This window comes from Mastigoproctus giganteus, chromosome 5 (genome assembly GCF_048544385.1).
Source record: "Mastigoproctus giganteus isolate SK-2022 chromosome 5, ASM4854438v1, whole genome shotgun sequence".
NCBI lineage: Eukaryota > Metazoa > Arthropoda > Arachnida > Uropygi > Thelyphonidae > Mastigoproctus > Mastigoproctus giganteus.
The window spans coordinates 24,334,378-24,357,164 of record NC_143579.1 but is presented as its reverse complement, the minus strand read 5'-3'; the positions used below and the strand labels follow the sequence as shown (position 1 = coordinate 24,357,164).

General features: G+C 36.3%; 1 protein-coding gene across 1 annotated transcript in view; it reads left to right on the top strand.

The window, feature by feature from the left end:
- The window catches only part of LOC150085242 (uncharacterized), a 159,558-nt gene that overhangs the window by 78,465 nt on the left and 58,306 nt on the right, over nucleotides 1–22,787 (top strand). The window contains exons 3-4 of the mRNA XM_090373111.1: nucleotides 6,259–6,391; nucleotides 16,574–16,756. Of these exons, the coding sequence (XP_090229237.1) occupies nucleotides 6,259–6,391; nucleotides 16,574–16,756 (316 nt within the window). The remainder of the gene's footprint in view (nucleotides 1–6,258; nucleotides 6,392–16,573; nucleotides 16,757–22,787) is intronic.

Here is a 22,787-nt window from a genome sequence, read left to right as displayed (position 1 = left end):
CCTGTACATTAGTATACATTGCTATTTCTACCAGAAATACAGCATTTACTTTGTTTTATCAAAATAGACCTAGAAGTTTTAGTTTGTTAAATTTTTTACATTTATTTAAAATCAAAGGTTAACATTTGTTGCTCTATGCTGTCTATTTTGTACAGATCCTACTCTAGACTATTTTTGATAATAGAATTAATCCACAGTGCTGCTAGTATTGCTATAATTTTGATTAAAAAATGTTTTAGGAAGAGGGAATCTGTGAGCTACAGAATTAATCTGACTTTTGTCCAGCTCAAGAACAAAACTAGCACTTAAATAAGACAAACTGCTTACTCTGTAATGTTGTTAATAAATTACAAGCTGACCTAATCCAGCATACTGTTGAGTAAAATTTAAAGTACTACCTTGCATGTGGATTTTTTATTAAGAATAATACAAAACTTTTGACTATAGCACTAATTCCTAATGCTTATCAGCACTGGGCACCTCCGTAGCCAGGTGGGAAGGAGCAGCTTCTTGATTATACCGGGGTTCGAGCCTGTGACTATCAAATATGGAGGATGCAGAAAGGTCAGGGAATGACCACTGCATATCCCCGGAGCAATATGGCCTTAGTTGCTAATGCTCCTAAAAGCCAAAATAACAAACAAACAACAGCTTACCAGCACTCATTCTCAAATATTTTTTGAAAAAAGTCTAATTTTCAAAAATATTTAATTATCAAATTAATTAAAGATGGGGTAATATAAAGGTCAAAAATAAGGTTTCAGTTTAATATTCAGTTGTTAATTGATTTAATTAATCAATAAATTCCATTCCTGGTGTCATATTTTTTTTTTTTTTTTTTTTTTTTTTTTTATATCTCTCATTCATATCACTTTGTCCAGTTTCTGTATTAAAATAATCAAATAGTTAGGAAGGGAAAATCTGCCAACATTTGGATTTAATCATATATACCCATAGTGTTAAAAACACATACAAAACTGTTTTATTATGGTGCTTATAATATCTTGATTTACAGTGACGGTCATTCCTGCAATTGCATCAAATACTTGATTTCGTATATTGGTTAGGGCGATGTACCCATTGTGATATATTTCTGAGGGGTGATATAACAATGGTGATATATTTCTTGGGGGATGGTGATATAACAATGAAGATACATGTAACTGACAGAACATGAAAAATTTGGTTTGAATTCATCTTGAATTTTTAACCAGCCTTTGTATGGCATACATACAACGTGGATAGTTGCCTTACAGCAACTTGATATCATAAAAATATTTGTTCCAGTTTACTCAAACTCTGGGTGGTGTGGGGATTGTTCCCTATTGGATGTGCCACATTCTATTACATGGTGCACTTGTACAGAAATCATACATTTCAGTCATTACAATTTTAACTGCAAAATATGTTGGAATACTATCAGAATTTTCTTGTAATGATCTTTTGAGAATTCTTGAATATCTGCCCACTGAAGCATGTCAGTTACCTAACCTCTTTTTAGGAATTATAGAGAAATGGCAATTTCTCTTTGTGCAAATATTCAAGACCTATAATTATGTGTTTTTTGTATGGGTGCATTGTATCCTGTTAGCTCTGGCAGATAGATAATGTTTGTGACCTGAATTAGTATGTCTAAACTTACATATTAGAGCTGTAATAATAGCGTATGTCAGAACCTAGTACAGTAATATTGTGTGCTTTAATGTGCGTGTTTATTCAAGAATTAAGATGTTACTTCAATTATACAACAATAATGAAATATAATCCTCATTATTGGTGTGAAATTTTGCCTTTACAGTCAAAAGGCAAATAAACCAAGTGTTGATCTTCAAAAAATAATTTTAATTTGTATTACTTTTATAAATTTGTTTTGTCAACATTGGATATGCTTCGTTTTTATCTGCAGTTCCTCAGTTAGTAAAATTTGAAGATTTTTGTATTACAAGTTATCAAAAAATTTATCTAGAAGAGTCACTTGTATTCCTAATTATGGGTCTAAAGTTGCAGTTGTTTCCTGATGCTTTCTAGTTTCCATATATGTACAGTGCTGTAGTCGTAAAATTAGCAGAAGGTAAATTCTATGAATGTTACGAAAAGCAAAGAGTATACTGTGCATAGCAGGCTTATTAATCGAATTCACATCAGTCGCATAGAATAGAAAGCCAGAAGGTATATGCTATTTACCTAAAAAAAAAAAAAAAAAAAAAAAAATCCAGAGGATATACAGTGTATACCCTCCACTACAGCCCTGTATATGTATAATCTAAGGGGTTGATCAATCCATGTTATTTCTTTTTTATTTTTCCTTCCAATTCAAGCAGTTTCAAGGAAAGAATATTGGATTTTTTGTGGTATTTTCAATATTGTTTTTCTCCATAATAATATTTATATATGGAATTATATTATTTTTAAAGCTTCAATCTTATATAATTCCCTTTTGCATCACTAGTAGGAATATAAACATTTTTAAAATTTTTATTAAAAAAACTTTATTTTCTGGCATGATAACATAGATCATGCCTAGAGGATATATGGTGTTTAAAACTACACATTTAACAAGAATATTGTCATTAACTGTATTTTGTGGTCACATGGATTCAAACCATAGTCAACTCAAATGTATGTACTACTTCATATTGACCACTCAGCTTCATCATTGCATGTTTCTGTCTGATTAGGCATCACATTGTTTCATAAGATTTGCCAAATAATTCTTAGTAGTGTGCCAACTCACATTTTGTATATATTTCCTAGAGTTGCATCAGGGGAGGCCCCTGTGAACTGCAGATGTGCAAAGGTATCCCCAGTTCATAAAAGGGGATCAAAAGGTGACATGAGCAATTATAGATCTGTTAGCTTAACATCTCTTCCAGGGAAAATAATGCAGTAACTGGTTAAAGAAGTAATGCAGGACCATCTGGTCTGGAATGCAGTAATACTGCAGCCACAGAATGGATTGGTTAAACAAGCCTGTCCCTTAACAAATCTTATACATTACTATGATGTTGTGACCAAGGAACTGGATGCAAAAAAAACAAAAAAACAAAAAAAAAAAAAAACAATTTTGATATCATATACTTGAATTTCAGGAAGGCTTTTGATACTGTTGTACATAAGATTGCTGTATAAACTCGAGCAATATGGCATTAAGGGCAAGTTACTGCTGCTGTGGATAAAGGGATGGTTAAGTGGAAGAAGACAGAGTGGTTATCAATGGGCACTACTCTTCATTGACTGATGTTATTAGTGGAGTCCCTAGAGTTCAGTGCTGGGCCCATTGTTGTTTTCAATATTTATTAATGATATTGATGAAGGTATATCAGGCTTAATCTCAAAGTATATGGACTGATAAATGCAGGGTTCTGCATATGTGTAGCAGTAATCCCAGAGTAACTTATCAACTGTGGTATTACACTCAGGATAGTGTAAAATGAAAAAGACCTCAGGGTAATTATGCAGCTAGATAAGAAATTCTCTGAGTAATGCAGACATGCTGCCAGGACAGCTCATGGGGTTTTGTCAATGGCATACAAAAACTTTGCTAGCAGGGATAAGGAGGTGATTATCTCTTTGTACAAGGCCATTGTTAAGCTACATCTTAAGGTATACAGGTCTGGAGGCCTCACTTTATGATGGATGTAGATCTGCTGGAATGGGTACAGAGAAGGACAACGAGATTAGTGAAGGGAATAAAAAGGTGCTCTTGCCTAGAAATACTTCAGTAGTGCAAATTGCAGGGTTTAGGCACTTGCAGGGTACCTAACCCTGCAGGTGCCTAACACCTTTAAGACCTTGAATGGATTGAGTAAGCTTCAATGTGAATGGCATTCTTCCTCTTGCTGAGACGACACACATGAGGGGCATAAATATAAGTTGAGAAGGTTAGTTGCAGGATAGATGTGTGTAAGTTTGCCTTCAGCCAGCAGGTGGTTGATTGTTGGAACAGGCTATATATTATTGTGGAAGTGGATGGTTTGAATAAATTCAAGGAAGAACAAATAAATTCTTGGAGGGTATGGATGGGTTAAGTGTGTAGGATGTTTTTTTTTTTTGTGCTTGCTTTCTTGCATTATTTGCTGCTACTACTAGTATGCTTGCCTTCTTCCCTCAATATCATGGTTTAGTATCCTAATTTCATTAATTGCACTATTCTGCTCGTTACAGCTTTGATATGCTAACAGTTTTTCATATTGTAATGGCAAATTAGTAGTGCTAACCACAAAAGTTGATAACATTTAAAGATCAGCAATTATTTTTTTATAACCTATAAATATCCATCGCATTTAATATCTGTGTTGATATTGAATCTGATGGTTTTATTGTTTCATATACTGAATCTCATGTTTTTATTTGTTTTATAATAATCTACCATATTGCCTTGTCTAAACAGTGGCTTTTTCAATCTTTAAAAAGGAATTTTATGTTTTAAGCTGGGATGATTCACTTTATTCGTTGTGTTAACTAAGAGTTTGAGATGGTCATGAGAGGTTAACATGCAGTATCCTATCAGAAATATATGGACATTCATCCTGATATAATGAACAGTGCAAATGAAATGGATGAACAGGAGCTTGTGTAAAAGGCAATAGCAGAGCTATCAAAAATGAGCAGAATGAGTTGTGGCTGAAATCAAATCAAGATGCAGTTGCCTAGTTGTGGCACACACCTGAATGTTACAGGAGCCCTGTAACAAGAAATTACTGTTTCTCTCCCCAGCAGCCTTAGTTTTAAAGCCACTAAATTATACATACACACTGCCAAAAAAAAAAAAAAATACAAACCTTTAGAATCCATGCCATGCAGACAGGAACTGTCTGCATGGCATGGATTCTATAAGGTGTTTTTGTGGGTATCAGTCTAATTGTAACCATTCTTTCAGCAAAATATCGAGTGGCTGCTGTGACAAAGTTGAAGACGAGAACTTTGTTGCTGAATAGCCCCCTCCAGCATGTTCCACATGTTCTGAATAGGTTTGAGATCAAGTGAATGTGGGAGGCCACGGAAGATTGTAGAAATCAGTGCATGTTCTCTGAATCATTCTTGCATGATTCTGGCATGATGGGCTGTTGCATTTTCATCCATAATGTCGGCATTCTTGGGATAAAAATGTAGCAACATTGCATGGTACAATAGATCTGATAAAGAATTTCGGGTACTCCTGATTATGTTTGACCTTCCACCGGCATCAACGGACTGATTCCATGCCAACAAAACATTTCCCATACCATTGATACCACCTCCAGATGCTTGGGTTATCTTAACAAAGCAAGCATGGTCCAACCCTTTGAGGTTCTTGCCATGCTCTCTGCTTACCATCAGTGCAAAACAGAGTGTATCAAGATTGTCTGGCCGACCGGGCTAGCCGAGTGGGTAAAGTACCTGCCCGGCAACCCCAAGGTCGCGGGTTCGATTCCCGCCTTGGGCTGGATCAAAGTACTGCAAAAACCTTGGGAGGTGCAATATGGCCACAGAAGCCGATGCACCAACAACTACCAAATCAAAAAAAAAAAAAAATCAAGATTGTCTGACCACATGGCTATCTTCTATTGTTCTACCGTTGTTCCATTATTCCAATCATGATGTTCTCGACACCACTGCAAGTGAATCTTTGTTTTTTTTTCTCTGATACAAGAGGCTTCTGAATAGGCAGGCAGCTGCCAATACCTAATTTCTTCAATCCCTATGCATGGTATGGTGTGAAATAGGACAGTTCTACCTTGGTTGGATTCATATGTTATTTGATACACACTGGATATCCTATATTTCCATACTGTCCTTAAAGTATGTTGGTTTTGCTCTTGAAGTATTGGTTTTCTGCACATTTACATCTTTGAGATTTTTTTAAATTGTAGGCATTTATTATGGGCAAAAGGCAGTAGTCAGAATATTGCTAGCTACATTGAATTAATACTCCAGGACTGTCTCTTGTTTTTATTTCATCTTTAGTGGCGGTATGAATTCTGGCTTGATGTCAAGTATGATTATCTTTTTCTCAGTGTCCACAGTGGACACTAAGCCAGAATCCAGAGCAAAATGACAGGGATTTTCACCTCTTGTTATTTTTTTTTTAAATACAAAGTATTAATAAAGTAAATCGCTTTTTTTTTTTTTTGTGAAGCAATATTGTTTACAGAGCATGAAGCAAAATATGGACTGTGGTTTAGTCAGTATATTGACCTTTTTCTTTCATCCATATAAAAAAAAGATGAAAAAAGAAAAGTTCTAATATGTTCCTAATGCTGAATTTATTCATTACAGGAGTGGAAAAGTAAAAGTTGGAGATTGTATCTTGATGGTAAATGGCTTATACCTAAAAGGACTGGAACTTGAAAGAGTAAAACAGTTGCTTAGTGGTCCACAGAAGAATATATACATGCTCGTATCACGACATGTAAGATACATTCACTGTATTTGTATGGATTAAAATAAATATAGCTTTATTTTATTCAATATGATATAGAAAACCAGCTAAATGTATTAACATACAATACTTGCTATACACTGTAAGCTGCTAACTGCATATTTCAAAGGAATATTAAGAATTTGGAAGAAAGGACATGTGGTTTGAAATTTTAGGTTAGAATACGAAAAGGATGAGCATATATAGTGTAATGGAATGCATCAGAGTACTTAAAACATACAATTATAAAATCAAAATCTAAGAAACTTTTAGTGATTAACAAATCTTTTAGTTTTTTTTTTTTTTTTTTTTTTTATTTAAAAGAAACTATTTTATACAAAGTGACATTACCTTCACATGGTAGTGTTAAGTGGTGTCTTTATTAAATTTAACTGGTAAAATACAATTAATTATCAAATAATTAATAAAATTGTTTTATAGAAGAAGGAGCACTCATCACTTATTCTTTGGGCAAGGATAGATATCAAATACATAAAGTTATCATTTCCAAGTAGGTGGGCGCACTGTTATCTAATCATTAATACTCTCCTTTGGAAGACTTTACAAAATCATTAAAATACTTAAAAGTATTTTTATCAGTAAACAGTATATTTAAATTCTGAGTTTTTAGAGAAGTCTCCATCTCCAGTCTCATTCTAAGATCCATGTAATGGTTACAGTACGGCATAACATGAATACTAGACTCTGGTTCTCCATAAGGGCACCTGTCATCAACTTTCAAGCTCATCTTACATAAATTGAGCTTCAGGCCATGACTGATCACTAAAAAACAGTCATGCATTCCAAACTCATTGAAGGCTACAGGCGAGGCAGGGATAGTGTAGATATACAGACTGTAGTCCAGGCCAGGCCGGGATAGTGCGGACATACCGACTGTATGTCTAGGCGAGGCAGGGATAGTGTGGACGTACAGACTTTCGGAACTGCTGGTTAAATCAAGTAACGCAGACATAATAGGGCTTACGGAGACGTGGTGCCACCCGGAAATTGGGGATGATGAGTTTCAGTATGGCTTGTATAATGTATTTAGGAAGGATACGATAGATAGAAGGGGTGGTGGGGTAATGCTTCTTATCAGAAGCAGCTTGAGTGCGACGATAGCTTTCCCAGATTCAGACATTTCACATGCTAGTATAGAATCTGTATGGTGTGAGACAGTTGATAATAAAGGTATAATGCGAGTAGGAGTAATCTACAGACCAGGTGATTGTGAAGATTATGATGAAAGCCTCTACATGCAAATGGTTTGGGCAAGTAAGTATCAATGTCTTATTATGAGTGATTTCAATTTGCCTGTAATTGATTGGAGTAAATGGGAAGGAAACTCGACATGGGGAACAAAATTTTTAAATCAACTAGATTACTATTATTTGTATCAACATGTCAGGGAAAGTACTAGAGAAAAGAATATTCAAGATCTCATCACCCATGAATCAGATGACATAACAGGGCTAACAGTAGAGGAACCAGTAGCAGAAAGTGATCACGGAGTTCTACGGTGGATGATGATGAGAGAGGTAGCAGTAGTAAAAGGCAAAGGAATGGGGTATAATTTCAGAAAAGGAAATTACGATGCCTTAAGGTACTACATAGCCTCTGTTAACTGGGTAGATATCGCACAGAGAATGAATACAATTGAACTGTGGTATGCTTTTAAAACATTAATCACAGATGCCTTGAATGCTTATTTACCATTAAAAAAATACTCCACGAGGAGGGTTCCAAGTTGGATGAATAGTGAAGTTGCCACATTACTTGAGCATGGAAAGGTTACAGAGCAATAAAAAGTACTGAAGCCTATAACACCTACAAGATTAATAGAGCCACAGAAAAGGTTCGATAGGCAAAGGCAGCTTATGAGAAATCACTAGCCAACAAAGCAAAGAGGGGGGATAAGGAATTCTTCACATATATAAATGCCAAGAAGAGCAGGACAAACCAGATCGGACCTTTTACTTAAGGGAAAGGGGATAGTATTGAATACACCAGCTGCCGTTGCAGACGAACTCAACAGTTATTTTGCATCAATATTTACAAATGAAAAACCTTTTGTGGCAATGGGAAATTGTGGGAGCGAAGTTGAAAAATATGTAATTAATGATATTGAAATTTTGCAAGATTATTTAATGAAAAAACTTTCGAGCCCACAGGCCAGTAAGGCTCCTGGAGTTGATGTAATATACCCTATAATCTTAAGGGAGGCGGCAAGTGAGTGCATTGAACCATTGAGGCTAATTATGCGAGCATCACTAGACTCTGGGGAGATTCCGTTGGATTGGAAAAGTATCAATGTATCTCCCATACATTAGGGTGGCTCTAAGAGTGAAGTGGGAAATTATCGACCTCTCAGGCTGACTTCAGTGGTAGGGAAAATCATGGAGACTATGATCAAGGGTGGAATTCAGGATCACTTAGATAGAAATGGAATTCTGAAGGATACTCAGCATGGTTTTGTAAAGGGAAAATAATGCTTAACTAATCTGGTTAGCTATTTCGACAGGTCACTCACGAGCTGGATTTAGGGAATAATTTCGACATTGTTTATTTAGATTTCAGCAAAGCTTTTGACTCAGTTCCACATAAGTGGTTGCTTTATAAGCTGGAACAGGTTGGAATCACTGGGAAAATCGTTAGATGGATAGCAGGATGGCTTCAGGGCAGGAGGAAGAGGGTTGTGATAAATGGCTGTTCCTCAGATTGGGTTGATGTAAGAAGTGAGGTTCCCCAAGGATCAGTATTAGAATGACTGTTGTTTTTAATTTTCATAAACGACATCAATGAAGGGATAGAGGGCGCGATGTCTAAATTTGCAGATGTTAAAATTGGTAGTGTAGTTAATGATCGCTGTGAAGCTCAGCTTCTTCAGAGAGACTTAGATAGACTTCAGGAATGGTCAGAAAAATGGCAGCTATGCTTTAATCCAACAAAGTGTAAGGTATTACACCTGGGAAACAGTAATCCCAAAATAACTTATTCACTTGGTGGAGGTCAACTAAACCCAGTACTGGAGGAAAGGGACTTGGATGTTACGATACTCTCAGACATGAAATTCTCGGAGCATTGTAAACAGGTTGCAAGGAAGGCCCATGGTGTCCTATCGATGATCTATCGAACTTTTGCAAGTAGAGATAAGGACGTGATAATCCCATTATATAAGGCTTTTGTTAGACCACGCTTGGAATACTGTGTTCAAGTATGGAGACTGCACCTAAAGAAAGACATTGAGCTTCTTGAAAGGAAGCAAAGATGGGTAACTCGCCTGGTGAGATCGGCAAAAAGGGCATCCTTATGAAGAAAGACTTCGAATATGTGGGTTGCAGAGTTTGGAAACTAGACACCTTAGAGGAGATTTGATTGAGGTGTTTAAGGCTCTGAGAGGCATCAGTAAAATGAATGAGGACGAAATTTTCAAGATTATAAATGATGCTAAAACTAGGGGACATAAATTCAAGTTACATGGGGAAATGTTTAGATTGGACTGTAGGATGTTTTATTTTAGCCAGCAAGTTATAAATTACTATAATAAGTTGCCTACATGGGTGGTAGAGGCTGACAGTTTGGGGAAATTCAAAGGTCATTTGGATAGTACCTTCCGGTGAGGGAAGTGCATAGGATGATAGGTTTAATTTCCTTTTCTTTTATTAATTATTATTATTACTTATTTATTTTTTTATCATTGTTTTATTTGTTTTTTTTTTTTTTTTTTTTTTCTTTGCTGGTGCAGCATAAGTTGCACCAGCCAAAAGAAAAAAAAATGGTTTTCTTGCACCATGCGGCCATTACTAATACTAATGTCTGGGATGAGAGGCAGATGCCAAAGGACTGGAAAGAAAGTTTGATCATCCCATTGTTCAAGAAGGGAAACAGGAGAAGTGGCGCCTCCGTAGCCAGATGGGCAGGAGCAGCAGTGCGTAGCACACGCTTCTTGATTAGACTGGGGTTCGAGCCCGTGACCACCAAATACGGAGGATGCGGGAAGGTCAGGGAATGACCACCGCATATCCCCGGAGCAATATGGCCTTAGTTGCTAATGCTCCTAAAAACCAAATAACAACAGCAAGAGGCCGACCGGGCTAGCCAGGTGGGTAAAGTGCCTGCCTGGCAACCCAAAGGTCGCGGGTTCGATTCCCGCCTCGGGCTTGGATCAAAGTACTGCAAAAACCTTGGAAGGTGCATTATGGCCACAGACGCCTATGCGCCAACAACTACCAAATAAAAAAAAAAAAAACCAAAGGCATTACACTGACATCACATGTGAGTAAGTCGTATGAGAGAGTGTTGGAGCGGAAGATAAGTGGAACGATCGAAAATCAGATAGCCAAGGAACAGTATGGCTTTAGTCTTGGCAGATCGACAGTGGATCTAATTTTCTGCATCAGGCAACTGATGGAAAAATGTTATGAACACAATAAAGAATTATGGATGGCATTTTTGGACATATTGGGGATAGGGGAATATCTTGTGGAGAGAATTGAGAATATCTATACTAACATAGTGAGCAAAGTAAGACCAGTGGTGGGATTAACAGAGAGTTTCGAAATAACATCAGGTTTGAGGCAAGGAGGGGTCCTGTCACCACTACTATTCATAGCTGTAATGAATGCTGTGCAATGTAGAGTGGCAAAACAATTTGGACAAGACCAGATGAAAATCATGCTCTTCACAGATGGCCTCTGTATATGTGGAGAGAACAGGGAACAAGTGCAACAGCAAGCTATGTGGGTTAGTATGGCCAATGAATTTGGACTGGTTTTCAGTCAGGAGAAGAGTGAAGTAATGGTTATAAAGAGAAGTGGTGAGCCTTATGGATACATTACAATGGGAAGGAAAGAGCTTAAAATGATTAACAGTTTCAGGTATCTAGAAAGCACAATCACAAAGACTGGAGTGAAAGATGAAGAAATAAGTAGCAGGATACTAGCAGGCAGGAATTTCTACAGGCAGACAAGAGATCTGATCTGGAACAGGAACATACTACTGAAGTATAAGACGGCCACATACCAGACCTATTACATACCAATTGTGATGTATGCATCTGAAATTTGGACTATGAGGAAAAAGGATGAAAGCAGAATACAGCAGGCAGAAATGAGATTTTTGAGGAGCATAGCCAGAAAGTCAAGGTTGAACAAAATCAGGAATGATGTAATTAGGGAGAAAATTCAGGTTGGAAAAACTCCAGGATCTTTTTTCATGATCTCCTTCAGATGAGAAATTTATTTTGTATATATTTTTTGTGATAGTTTTGTAAAAAGGAAGCTAATGTTTATTTTTGCTTTGTCTCAAAGAAATAAATGTTTATTATACATAGAAATCAAACAAGTCATCAAGTCATAAAAATCTAGAAGTTAAAGCAGGTCCACAAACCACTAAATTTCTTCATTCTAAGTCTTGTTTTAATAAAGAAAGGTCCTGTTGGAAATGGTTTAGACATGTCAAAAGGATGAACGAGAGGCATTTGCCAAGAAGAATGTTTTGATTTACAATTAAAGGACAAAAGACCAAGGGAGAGACCAAGAATGAGGTGGCAGGACATGATAAAGACCGTTGTCATTAAGAGAGGAGGAAACTGGAATGAAATCAACGATAGAGAGAAGTACATGGACAGGCCATGGTAGCAAGGCTTCTTACACCGATCCATGGAACATCGGAACAACAGAAAATGGTGATGCATTCCAAACTGCAACCTGGCGTTTCTGTTATAATTGACTGATGTCATCAGAGGCAAGAAGGAATACATTTCCTAATTAGAATTGTTCCAGTGTTCTTTCCATAAATGACTGTTCATCATTTAAATTTAAGTACCTCTTATTTCTAGTTGGTCTGAAAACCAACACAGATGATTCTACCGGCTGGATACAACCTGATTCTCAAGACCTCCTGGGAGATGTCCTGCTTAGTCAGATATGCAAGACTTGCTCAAATAACAAGCAAGTCAGCTGGTATCTTACCAGCCAAAATCTATAGAGCATCAGTAGAAACTATTCTACATGCTCTGGTTATACCCAGAAGAGCAAATCTGTGTATGGATAACAAATTATTTTTGATTACCACATTAGTCACCCTTATGTGCCAAGTCACCCTTATGCCTGTGGAGACAGGCATAAGTTATAATGGGGACGAATTCACATTCACGTGGCATATTAAACTGCACCCCTTTTTACTTCCAACTCTAATAACATGTCTGTGTTTGGCATATAGGATTTTAATTTTACTCTTAAGGTAAATGGCATGTTTTGTGTGAATATATCTACAAGTAGACATCTCCAAAATGAACAAGAGGAGGGTAAGACTAAGCTTACCCTTAAGAAAAAATGAAATAGATTTGCAAAATAATGTGCCAGATAAAACAGCTGACAAAAATATATGTTTATGTTGTGTTTTCAAGGCACTTCATGATTTTCTGGGCTAAACCTTTTAAAACTATCAGTGCAATAGAAGTATGGTCTTCAAGTTGTTGTTTTCTGGAATGGCTATATACAATAAAAACCAGGTCATCGGTGTAGGTGATAGAATCTATATCCTCGTAAAAACTCATCCTTTACCAGTGTTTCATATAAAGGGTCCTAATATTGATCCCTGAGATATGTGAGGCAACTGTCCCAGACAGTTTTTAGGGAGTGAATTTTTTGTGGGATTGAGAGAACAGTGGAATGAGGGTGAAAAATTCAAGGTCTCTCAAGTGTCAAAATCATTATATCATGTTTGCTTGACCTAGCTAACAAAAAAAAAGAAATTGACCAATTTAATGGCTCTTGTATTTGAATATCATTGGTTGCCAGTCACAGATAAACTTCTAATTTGAAGCTATTACATCATCATTCTGGTCAGCCAATTATACCAAATGTAAAAGTCTGCCTTTCTAGTAACTTTTTAAAATGATTTAGTTCAAGTTTTTAGTTTTTGGCCTTGCAATATTTAAATGTAACACTGAGGTTGTACGTGCCCTTCTCAAGATGTTCACATAATTATTTTCACATTCTAGACCATATTTGTAGTTTTTCCCCAACTGCTTATTTTTGAAATATGCCAACAACAGTTTACAGTTGTAGTATAAACCATGCCATTATATTTTGAAACTCTGTTTGCTTTTATCTTATGATATACAGTATAAGGTATTGTTTTAATTAAAGAAATCATTGTATTTTTTTTTTTTAAGTTTTTAAAGACAGATAATTTTGCCATAATCATGTTTTTGAAAGAATTTTTTTTTTTTTTGTGCGAATTAGATCCATCAAATATTAGTTAATTTTACAGGAAAAAAAAAATAGATAATTTAACCTTCCATTGCTAGTATTGTCTGACAGTTGTTACTTTTGAAATATTTTTATTTATTTATTTATTTTTTTATTTGTAAATGAAATCAAATCTACCTGTGTACTTTTGACAAACTATATTCTCTGACTGGTTATACAGTATTTTCTGTTTTCATTTTGGTATATTGTGAATTACGAGACATTAGTTTTTTTTTTTTTTTTGTGTGGCATCTTAACATTTTAATTTTTTGTGTCATTTGACAAACTAGGCAAGCAAAAGTATCTGTCTTTTTTCTAGGCAATTTCCATTCTGTGGCATCTGTGAGATGCTAGACAGGTGTCTAATCTTGTAGAGCTTTAATTGTGCCAGATAAAACAGCTGACAAAAATATATGTTTATGTAGTGTTTTCAAGGCACTTCATGATTTTCTGGGTTTCAATCCAGACACTCATGTCAGTTTAAGGAATCAGTGACCTTAAATTCCAAAAAAAAAAAAAAAAAAAAAAAAAACACATACAATAAAAACTTTTGTTATTGATTTTCTTGTTTACTTTCATTTGATATTTTTTGATTGAGTTTAGCATGTCATAATTTATTAATTGAGCACAATTTTCCATTCAGCTAAAATGCTAAAAATAAATTTTTTTATAATTTTAACGAAAACCAGTATCACACAGACACCATATGAGTGTCTTTGTTAAATTGAGATTACAAGTGACAAGGTTAATGTATTGTGAGAAGAACATTAACTTCATTTAATATTTCCACATAAAAAAAAAAAATATATATATATATATATAGCACAGTTTGCACTTGTTTTTAAAATAAAAATTAGCATTTGGTTTAGTATCAGCAGTAGCTATATAGTACATGAAAGCCCCAGTCTTTTACTGCACCAGTCACAAAAAATAATAAAAAATAAAATAACGAAATAAAACATGTTTCCCTCTTCATATAGGTACCAATTCACTTGCTGTTAGCCTTAGTCACCCATGGTGGTAGCTTATTCCACAAGTCCCCTGGCTTAAAGACATCTTTCTATAAATCAATCTAAACTTCTTTCCCTGTAATTTTAGTTTGTCTCCTAGTTCTTATGCCATTTATAAATGTGAACATTTCAATTTGATTCATTTTACTATCCACCCCCTCCCCAGCTTTACAGACATCAGTCAGAACCCCTCTAAGGTACCTAGTTACCAAGTTCTGTAGCCCACATATTTGAAGTCGTTCATCAATGTGGGCACCTTTTGCCATCTTTGGGCTCTTTCAAAAAAGCTTGCCATTTTAGGTGTGGTTTCCATATTTGGACACTGAATTCCATGTGTGGGATTATGACTTTCTGTCCCCACAAGAAAATGTTTGATAAATTATTGAGGTTGGGAGTTGCTATTCCCCATTACAGCAGAATTCAATCTTGCATTATGCTGCATTAAAACATAGCTGTCATTTTTCTGACCATTTTCGAAACCTATCGAAGTTGTCCTGAAGATAAGTTGGATCGGTGATCAACTGTTAAAGAGTGGTGCTTTGCAGTAAACATTAGCCATGTTCATGATTTTGATTTTTACCTATATTTGTAACTAACACATTTACTGTCAGTGACTGTGTCAGTTATAGATGCATCAAGGCAAGTAATGTAAGAGCCAAAGGTACTGTCCCTATTAAACAATCATAAACAATGAATAAGGATTTGAAAGTTGTCAAAATAGAAGTTGGCAAAACTTGAAACTACATACTTTTGGATCTGCTGGAATGGGTACAGAGAAGATCAACAAGATTAGTCAGAAGAAGAACTGAAATCTTTCTATTGCTAAGGATGACTTCAGGAAAGACTTCAATAGTTGAAAATTGTAGCATCTGGAAACTAGGCACTTGCAAGGAGACCTATCAAGTTGTTTAATTATTTGAATGGATTAATTAAACTAAATGCTGATGGCATTCTTACTCTTGCTTAGACAACACATGTAAAGAGATATGAACTTAAATTAAAAAAGGATGACTGCAGGATAGATGTGCAGCCAGAGAGTAATTGTTGGAATAAACTTCCATCAGGTATGGAAGTGGGTAGTTTGAATAAATTTAAGGAACGCTTGAACTAAAGGTTGGAGGGGATGAAGAGGTGATGTGGATTTTTTTTTTTTTCTGCCAATGCTTTATAAACTCTTCCTTGCATCATTTGCTGCTACTAATACTAATAATTTGATTATTTAATAGGGATAGTACTTTAGTACCTTACATTAGTACTTTTGGGCTGATGAATTTTCTCTATTCCATATGGAATCGCACCATAAAGCTAAAAAGGAAAGGTATTACAAACTGAAATAAAGGACTGCTGAAAAGATGAAATATGAAGTCTTTTGTTGTATTTTGTAAGATGTGGTGGTGTTCGTACTTTTTTTTTTTTTTTTTTTTTAATTCACTTTGTAATAACCTCCTTTTTTGACAGAATTCCACATGTGATCCAGAAATGTCACTCCATTTGTTTACGCAGGGATAGTACTTAAGTTATGCTCTTACACTGAGGTATTTGTACCTAACATATTTGTTATCAATAAGCTGAAAACTAGTCTATATTAAAAAAAACTTGGTGCAAAGTGTGTTTTGTGTACTTTTCTTTTTTCATCATCTCCTTCAGATGAGCAATTTATTTTGTATATATTTTGTGTGATAATTTTGTAAAATAAATAAATTATTTTTTATGTTGTTGTAAACCATGTCAATCTAATCAGTTCAAAAGATTTTTGTGTGGAATGAACTACAAATTGAATATGTTTTTTAGAGTATCTAAAGATCTATTCATATCAAGTTATAATGTGAACATAGTGATTAGCTGTGGTGAAAGTTAATGCTTATTTTTGCTTTGTCTCAAAGAAATAAATGTTTTATTATACATAGGAATCAAACAAGTCAACAAGTCATAAAAATCTAGAAGTTAAAGCAGGTCCACAAACCACTAAATTCCTTCATTCTAAGTCTTCTTTTAATAAAGAAAGGTTATCAAGAACGCCAGAGAATGACAAAACAGATTTGAAATCTTGTATCACAGACGTTGAAGTTATTCAAAAAACAAAAGTAGAGGTATGTATGTCATAAGAATAGAAGGGGGGATTGAAGATTATTGCAATTTAGTCTGTAATGTTTTATAAAAGTTGATTACTCTTGGTAATCTGAATGAAAGTACACTGCATATCTCTATCTAAGAGCGAAAGTTAAGATATATTACTTGAATATCATTGGGAATTTATTTTTGCTTAGGTGTGCCAGAAAGCAAATTTCCTAAAGGGGAAGGTTCCTCCATAGCCAGGTGGGAAGGAGCAGCAGTGCGTAGCACATGCTTTTTGATTAGACCGGGGTTCGAGCCCGTCACCACCAAATACGGAGAATGCGGAAAGGTCAGAGAATGACCACTGCATATCCTGGAGCAATATGGCCTTAGTTGCTAATGCTCCTAAAAACCAAATAACAAACAAACCTAAAGGGGAATATTGTGGATCTTTTTGAATGTTGAACCTGGTTTAGCTGTTAACTGAGATGGTATTAAATGACCAAAATAATATTTATTTCACATCTATAGGGAAGTTTTCCAAATTTTTATTATAGGGGTTTAAAAGAAATTAAGAATTTTTTTTTTGAAGCATTAACCAGATTTCTTATGTAGTGATTGATAACTTGATCTGTGGTATAGGATGAGCGAATGGAGACAATTCCAATCTCGCTTCTTGGCATTATTTTGATTTAGCTTTGTTTTATTTCTTCAAAAATGCACTATTCATTATCAGTAAATGTGATAAATTACTTCATAATTAAATGATTTTCTATGTATTATGATTCATCCCCCTACACTTTTTTAATTTTTCAGTGTAAATGTGTACATAGTTTGGAATAATTTTCTCATTAACAAAGTAATTTTTCTTTGGGTTTCAGTATTCATAATTACACCTTGCTCCTTTTTTACACCCATACTAGCCTAGTAAGGAGAGATATTCAGGCTTTATTTTCAGCAATTTAACTGAAATTGTTCATGTTTAAAATATAGTAAATAAATTTGATGAATTTGAAGTATTTGTCAAGACATCAGAGGTGGATATTGTTGGGATATCAGAGACATGGTGTCACACAGATATAAGCAGTGCCGAATTGGAATTTGGGAAGTACAATGTGTACAGAAAGGATAGACAGGATAGGAAGGGAGGAGGAGTTTTGCTGTTAGCTAAGAAACACACGGAATCTAAGGAAGTGCATCCAGTTGACATGGATGGACAATGCAAGATTTGAGTCAGTTTTGTGTGATATAAGCACTGGGAATGCAAAAATGAGAGTAGGAGTGTGTTAGAGGCCTAATGGCTTTGTTGAGTACAATGAACAATTGCTCAGAGAAATAGAGTGGGCCAGTAAATCAATGTCTTATAATGGGAGATTTTAACTTCCCAGATATTGACTCGAACTTGTGGGTTGGTCACTCACACACTAGCAAAACTTTTGTGGATTTATTGGATGATTGTTTTCTACAGCAGCATGTTTGAGAGCAGCATGTCTTGATTTGATTATCAGCAGTGAATATTCATGCATTAAAAATTTGGCGCCTCCGTAGCCAGGTGGGCAGGAGCAGCAGTGCGTAGCACATGCTTCTTGATCAGACCGGGGTTCAAGCCCATGACCACCTCATATCCCCGGAGCAATATGGCCTTAGTTGCTAATGCTCCTAAAAACCAAATAACGATAACAACAACAACATTAAGAATTTGCAGATAAAGGAACCACTAGGTGGCAATGATCACAGTATACTGATGTGAGATTTACTTAAAGATAACTTAATGAGATGAGCAACAAGATTGGTGAGAGGAACAAAGAGGTGTGCTTATGAAGAAAAGCTTAAGTTCTGCAAGTTGCAGCATCTGGAGACTAGGCACCTGGGAGGTGATCTGATTGAGGTGTACAAGGTGGGCCAATAGAGTGGGCCAGTAAATCAGAGACTTATAATGGGGGGATTTTAATTTCCCAGATATTGACTGGAATTTGTGGGTTGGGCACCGACACTAGCAAGGATTTTGTGGATTTATTGGATGATTGTTTTCTACATCAGCATGTTTGGGAGGCAACTAGAGGGAGTGATACTCTTGATCTGATTATCAGTAGTGATTCTTCATGCATTAAGAATCTGCAGATAAAGGAACCACTATGTGGCAGTGATCACAGTGTGCTGAAGTGGGATATACTCAAAGAGGTAACTACCATCAGGGGTAAAGGGAAGGGTTTTTGCTTTCATAAATTTTTGCTTTGCCTGCCTAACCTCCTTTGTAACCAAGTTACAAAGGAGGTTAGGCAGGTGAAGGCAGATTACGAGAAATCTCTGGCAAAGGATGCAAAGAAAAACAGCAAAGAGTTCTTTAGTTATGTAAACTGTGGAAGGAAGGGGATGAATCAGATTGGTCCACTTGATATCGATGGTTCAACTGTTGATCGTGCTCAGGTAGCTAACAAACTAAATGAATATTTTGCATTGACATTCACACATGAGGAGTTATTCAGCGAGGGGAATGCCAGAGGTGTATTCAACTCTGGCAGTAAGATAGATAATCTTGTAATAACTGAGAATAAAGTGGAGGATAAATTGTTGAAGATAAACACAAGAAAGGCATTTGGGTTGATGGGATCTATCCAGTTATATTAAAGGAGGCATCAAAGGAAGTAAGCAAACCCTTAGCCATAATTATGAGAGCTTCTTTGGACTCAGGGGAGGTACCCATGGACTGGAGATGTGCAAATGTGATGCCAATTCACAAAGGAGGATCAAAGGGCAATACAAGTAATTATAGACCTGTGAGTTTAACTTCTGTTCCAGGAAAATTAATGGAAGCCCTGGTTAAAGAAGCACTGCAGGATCACCTAGAGAAGAATTCAGTTATAGCTCAGACACAGCATGGTTTTGTTAAGGGAAAGTCTTGCCTGACCAATTTGATTGGATACTATGATGCAGTCACAAAAGAACTGGATGCAGGGAATAACTTTGATATTATATATTTGGATCTAGAAAGGCTTTTGATACTGTTGCACATGGAAGACTGCTGAACAAATTGGAGAAGTGTGGCATTGGAGGTAAATTCCTGCTATGGATAAAGGGATGGTTGAGTGGGAGAAAACAGAGTGGTAATCAATGGACACTGCTCATCGTGGACTAATATTATTAGTGGAGTCCCTCAGGGTTCAGTGTTGGGTCCATTATTGTTTTCTGTATTTATAAATGATATTGATGATGGTATATCAAGCTTAATGTCCAAGTTTGCAGATGATACAAAGTTGGCAGGGTTGTTAAGGACACTACTGATGCTATGCTGCTGCTGCAACAGGATCTGGAAAGGTTGAGCAGATGGGCTGAGAGGTGGCAAATGAAGTTTAACATTGACAAATGTAAAGTACTACATATGGGGAAACAGCAACCCCAGAGCAACGTATCAACTCTGTGGCACTACACTGACAGTGGTAGAGAATGAAAAGGACCTGGGGGTAATTGTGCAGGCAGATATGAAGTTCTCTGAGCAGTGCAGAAGGTTGAAGAGTAGCTCATGGTGTCTTGTCAATGATATACAGGAATTTTTCTAGCAGGTGATTATTCTCTTGTATAAGGCACTGGTCAGGCCACACCTTGAGAACTGTATACAGGTCTGGAGGCCTCATTTCAAGAAGGATGTAGAGCTGCTGGAACGAGTACAGAGAAGGGCAACAAGATTAGTGAATGGAACAAAAGGTTGCTCTTACGAAGAAAGGCTTAAGTTTTGCAAATTACAGTGTCTGGAGACTAGGCACCGGCGAGGTGATCTGATAGAGGTGTATAAAGCCTTGAATGGTTTGAGCATGATCAATGCCGATGGGATTCTTCCACCTTGCTCAGAATAATCACCTGAGAGGGTATAAATTCAGATTGAGGAAAGACAGTTGTAGGATAGATGTGCGGAAATTTGCCTTTAGCAAGCGGGTAGTTGGTTGGTGGAACAGATTTCCGTCCCCTGTTGTGGAAGTTGATAGCCTAAATAAATTTAAGGCTCAGCTGGACAGGTATTCCAAACGAACGGAGGGGTGAAATGGAAGTTTTTTTTTTTTTTTTTTGGCTGATGCTGCATAAGCTTGCTTTCTTGCATCATATGCCTCTACTAATGCTAAAAATGCTAATGCTTAAGGCCTTGAATGGTTTGAGCAGGCTCAATACTGATGGGATACTTCTGCTTGTTCAGATTAAGAATCTGAGGGAGCATAGATTCAAATCGAGGAAAGACAGTTGTAGAATAGATGTGCTGAAGTTTGCCTTTAGCCAGTGGGTAGTTGATTGCTGGAAGAGACTTCCATCTGTTGTTGTAACAGGAGTGGCCAACTTAATATGTGATGCAATCTACTTTTTTCCTTCAAAATGCGCTGCTATCTACCATTTCAAAAATTTCATTGCACAAGGCGCACAAATCGAGGGATGACTGTATATTTAAAATTTGTCCTGATTGACCGAAATTAAATCCGCGATCGAATGGTAGATCGCGATCAACTCGTTGGCCACCCCTGCTATATAACTACCATCAGGGGTAAAGAGAAGGGATTTTGTTTTCGTAAATGTGACTACAGTGGTCTGAGACAGTTTTTTAAATTCTATATAGTGGGATAGACTGACGATGTTACAGATAGCAAATTCTAAATGGGAAGTGTTCAAGGAATTAATCTTTAAAGCTACTAGGCTTTTCATAACAACTAACCAACACTGTTAAAGTTTAGGCCTAAATGAAGGTCACATGAATTAATGAGACTTGTGGCAGAGAAAAATGCATGGGATGCATATAAATTATCAGGCAACACAGAAGCCTATGGTGGATATAAGCTAGTCTGTAATTAAGTCACAAAGGAGGTTAGGCAAGCAAAGGCAGATTACAAGAAATCTTTGGCAAGGGATGCAGAGAAAATAGCAAAGACTTCTTTACCTATATAAACTCTAGAAGGAAGGGGATGAATCAGATTGGTCCACTTGATATCAATAATTCGACTGTTGATGATCCTGCTAAAGTAGCGGACAAACTGAATGAGTATTTTGCATCTACATTCACACATGAGGAATTCTGTAGGAAAGTGGAGGACAGAAGCTTATTAAACTCTAACGGGAAGCTAAATGATTTTGTAATAACGCAGAACAAAGTGGAGTAGAAATTGTTGAAGTTAAACGCAAGAAAGCACCTGGGGCGGATGGGATCTATCCAGTTATATTAAAGGAGGTGGCAAAAGAAATAAGCAAACTGTTAGTCATAATTATGAGAGCATTCTTGGATTTGGGATAGGTCCTCACAGAATGGAGATGTGCAAATATATCCCTAATTCACAAGGGGGATCAAAGGGTGACAAGTAATTATAGACCTTTTAGTTTAACTTATTTTCGGGGAAAATAATGGAATCACTGGTTAAAGAGGCATTGCAGGATCATCTAGACAAGACAGCAGTAATAATTCAGACACAGCATGGGTTTGTTAAGGGTAAGTCTTATCTGACCAATTTGATTGGATACTATGACGTGGTCGCAAAAGAACTGGATGCAAAAAATAACTTTGATATCTTATACTTGGATTTCAGAAAGCTTTTGATACTATTGCACGTGGAAGACTACTGTACAAATTGGAGCAGTATGGCATTAAGGGCAAGTTGCTACAATGGATAAAGGGATGGTTCAGTGGGAGAAGACAGAGTGGTAATAAATGGACTGCTCTTCGTGGACTAATGTTATTAGTGGGGTCCCCCATAGTTCAGTTGTGGGGCCATTGTTGTTTTGTATATTTATCAATAATATTGAAGCTATATTAGGCTTAATGTCCAAGTTTGCAGATGATATAGAGGTTGGCAGGGTTGTTAATGGCGATAATGGCAACAGGATCTAGAAAATCTGGGCAGATGGGCTGAGAAGTGAGTGGCAACTGAAGTTTAACCTTGACAAATGCAAAGTACTACATATGGATAGCAGTAATCCCTAGAGAAACATATCAACTGTGTGGTATTATTCTCATGGTAGTGGAGAATGAAAAAGATCTCAAGGTAATTGTGCAGTTGGATATGAAGTTTTCTGAGTAGTGCAGACAGGCTGGCAGAG